We start from the raw sequence: 3,041 nt of genomic DNA, 5'->3' as shown, positions 1-3,041 counted from the left end.
CTCGGTTTATCCGGTCGAATGAATGTAAATTTGGGACGTAATTGACACCCACATGCATTACGTCGACGACTATGTCGCTTAGGCTTCCTCCCTGGCTGGGCTGTGGGCACAGAAAGTCCAACGGGAGGCGGGCCGTGATACTGTAGCCGTTGGTAACCGGTGCAACTTGACGCTTATTTATCAGATTTGTGCGATCTGATTCTGCATCATTTATCTAAGTTCTATCGCGTTTGCGAAAATCACGATTCATTGCATAACACACATACTACTCTGGAGTAAGAATAAGTGTGAATTTTGTTATAAATCTTGACTTTATACTCTTTTAACACTTACACTTTCACTCATTTGAATTTCACAGCCCGGTTCATTTTGAAACTCGCCTTCCACCCTTGACCATGAGTGCTGCCCGCCGAATTCGCTGCCTGCCAACCCCACCGCGAGCGACGCCACGCCCATCAAGGCGGGCAACACAGACGACTTCTTCTACGACAACGCCACTACCTCCACCCTCGTCCTCGTCTTCCCCGACATCTACGGCCCTGACTCTGGTCGCACCAAAAACAACTGGTCCAACTCAGCGCGTTCGTCAAGGTGGCCCTTGTGGATGTGGCACTAGAATACATCGATCGTGCAACGACAGACGTTGTCGAGTGGTTTGTAGCCCGGCCGTTTGAACTCCTCGTAGCCAAAATCCACAACATTGTAACGCATTTCCAAGCCAACCATGGCGTCACCACGTTTGGCGCGGTGGGTTACTGTTGGGGGTGTCACGGGGTTCTTCCGTAACTGATCGATGGGTAGGTGCGGCGCGAGCAAGCGTAGAATCCCAAATCCAGGTGTGGAGTTGGAGGCCAAATGTAAAGTCGAGTTAGTTTATCCTCTAGCTGACGCTATTCCTTCTATCTTTCTATCGTCCTAAAACCGTCTTCCATGTTCTATCATTCTACCAGTTTTAGCTTCAAGCAGCTCTCTGTGTACTGTCACGCAGGCGTGGCCATTCCACCGAGCCAGGAGATTCCCGCGAATAGGCATCACGAGGTAGTCCGTGGCAAGTTGTAAGCATTTGAACCGGTCCTTGGATTCACACGGTTGTGTGTGGGTGCTGGATCGTTTTGGGCACAGAGTGGACTGTCACGTCCTTCGGTTTGACTCGTTTGGCTCGTCCTTCGGTTTTATCGGAGTTTCCACTAATCACATCTCCCTCGGTGTGACATGGGTCGGTGGATAAGGCCCTTCGCCGAGGGAGTCTGATTGGCTCAAAATCGCACCGCGACAGGGGGCTTGGATTGTCGAAGTACAGTGCCGACTCTTCCACGGAGCTGACTGCGGGCGTGTCCTTCCATCCTTCTTGGCGTATTGAGGAGCGCTACCACGGGGAAGGCAGCGGCGCCAAGATCTTTTGACGGCGGGCTACGACCCGACCTGGCTCAAGCCTTGAGGGTCCGCCGAGAAAACGCTACCTGCCCGAGACATTTCCCACAAACTGCGCGAGTTTCCGCTAGTGTCGCATGGCTGGGTAAACCGAGGAGACCTGACCGACGCCGACACCTCGGAGGCTGTCGATGCAGCGTGGCACGACGAAGCAGTGCCGTTCTTGCAACAACATTTGGCCACCAAGAATATTCCATGATTATAACGTATATGTTGCATAATAAGTGCCTATCGAACCCTTCTACCTGCCCAACAACCAGGTATGACGATCGTGGGAAGGGGGGAGGCGATCTGACGTCACCGCACATTCCGACACTCGTCATGGCCCATCTCCAAATCGGGGGGGGGCAATTTCCTCACCCACCTGTATATTGCTGGATTGACTTGAATCGAACGTGGTCGTGAAATAAATCGAAAGGTGCTAAACGTTTTGGCGTGATCCCACTTTAAATCTGCTGTTAGACTTCAGGGTTTAGGTCAGTAACGTTAGTGGGGATGCTCATAGTGTTGTGTTTACTGTCGACGCGATGGAGAAGCTCGTGCATTCACTACTGGCGGGTTCCCCATCACCTTAACCACGATCTTGACTAATCGATGGGTGTAGCGTCAGCCTAGATCAAAATCTTAAACACTCATTTTCTAAACACTTCATCCAACCATGAGCTGATGACCGCCGAATTTGCCAGACGCCACCCATCAAGGAAGGCAACACGGAAATCTTCTGCTACGATTTCCCATCCACCTCTACACTCGTCCTATTGTTCCCCCACGTAATTGGCCCTGACTATGTGGCACCAAAGACAACTCAGCGCTCTCTACAACGTGGCTGTCGTGAACCTTGTACCAGTTGTACATCCCAGACTTGTCGACGTGCGACCGTCCGAAGGGGCTTGCGGTCAAAACCCACGACGTATGAATCGTCCAAAGTGTACGGACAGCGGCACCACCTGGTATCCGCAGTTTATTTACCATTGTCAATCGGGCTTGTTGTATAATATTGTAGTGTGGCGGTCCCAACGTGTGCAGTACCGCACATTGGTGTTGGTTGACTGCCATCACAGACAACAACAATCATTACAAATACCACCCTTTCTGAAAGATCAAAGGGAACGCTATCGTTTTTCTTGATGAAAGAAAACAATCTATAATGGCACAATGCACGTCAATTCGAATCGGTTGCTCACTGCTTTGCATATTCATTTGGCGTTTAGTGAAGCCCCGCGCGAGGAGTGCGAAAAGCGAGAATATACCCGATGACAACAAGGGTATTCTCGATGACGTCTTCGTCCTTCATTTCGAACGCGTTTGGTGAGCTGCTGTTTCGAGGCCTGTTGGCCTGGCTCGATGACTTGCTGGGGTCCGCCAAGACGACGGATGAGCTGCTCGACTTGTTGGACCAAGTCCTGTCCATCTGTGCCCAGTTCGGACTCAAGTTGAGCCCGAAGAAGTGTCACTTCTGTCTGCGCGAGGCAGAATGGTGTGGCAAGGTGATTTCGGCGGATGGAATCACCCAATCCCCAGGCCGAATTCAAGGACTTGTGGATTTGTCGCCGCCGACGACCGCGGCCGATCCGTTGCGACGTCTGCTCGACGTGGCCACCAAAGCAGCC

General features: G+C 51.8%; 1 protein-coding gene across 1 annotated transcript; it reads left to right on the top strand.

The window, feature by feature from the left end:
* Positions 1 to 18: 18 nt before the first annotated feature.
* On the top strand, positions 19 to 1,630 carry H257_18872 (hypothetical protein; the record flags this gene model as incomplete). Its single annotated transcript, XM_009848004.1, has 4 exons — positions 19 to 24; positions 401 to 581; positions 641 to 751; positions 1,440 to 1,630. 4 exons carry the CDS (start codon positions 19 to 21, stop codon positions 1,628 to 1,630), a joined length of 489 nt encoding a protein of 162 aa, XP_009846306.1.
* Positions 1,631 to 3,041: the final 1,411 nt, after the last annotated feature.

This window comes from Aphanomyces astaci (genome assembly GCF_000520075.1).
Source record: "Aphanomyces astaci strain APO3 unplaced genomic scaffold supercont1.247, whole genome shotgun sequence".
NCBI classification, from domain to species: Eukaryota; Oomycota; class Saprolegniomycetes; order Saprolegniales; family Verrucalvaceae; genus Aphanomyces; species Aphanomyces astaci.
Note: the sequence above shows the minus strand (reverse complement) of the source record. Positions and strands in the feature narration are given on the sequence as shown.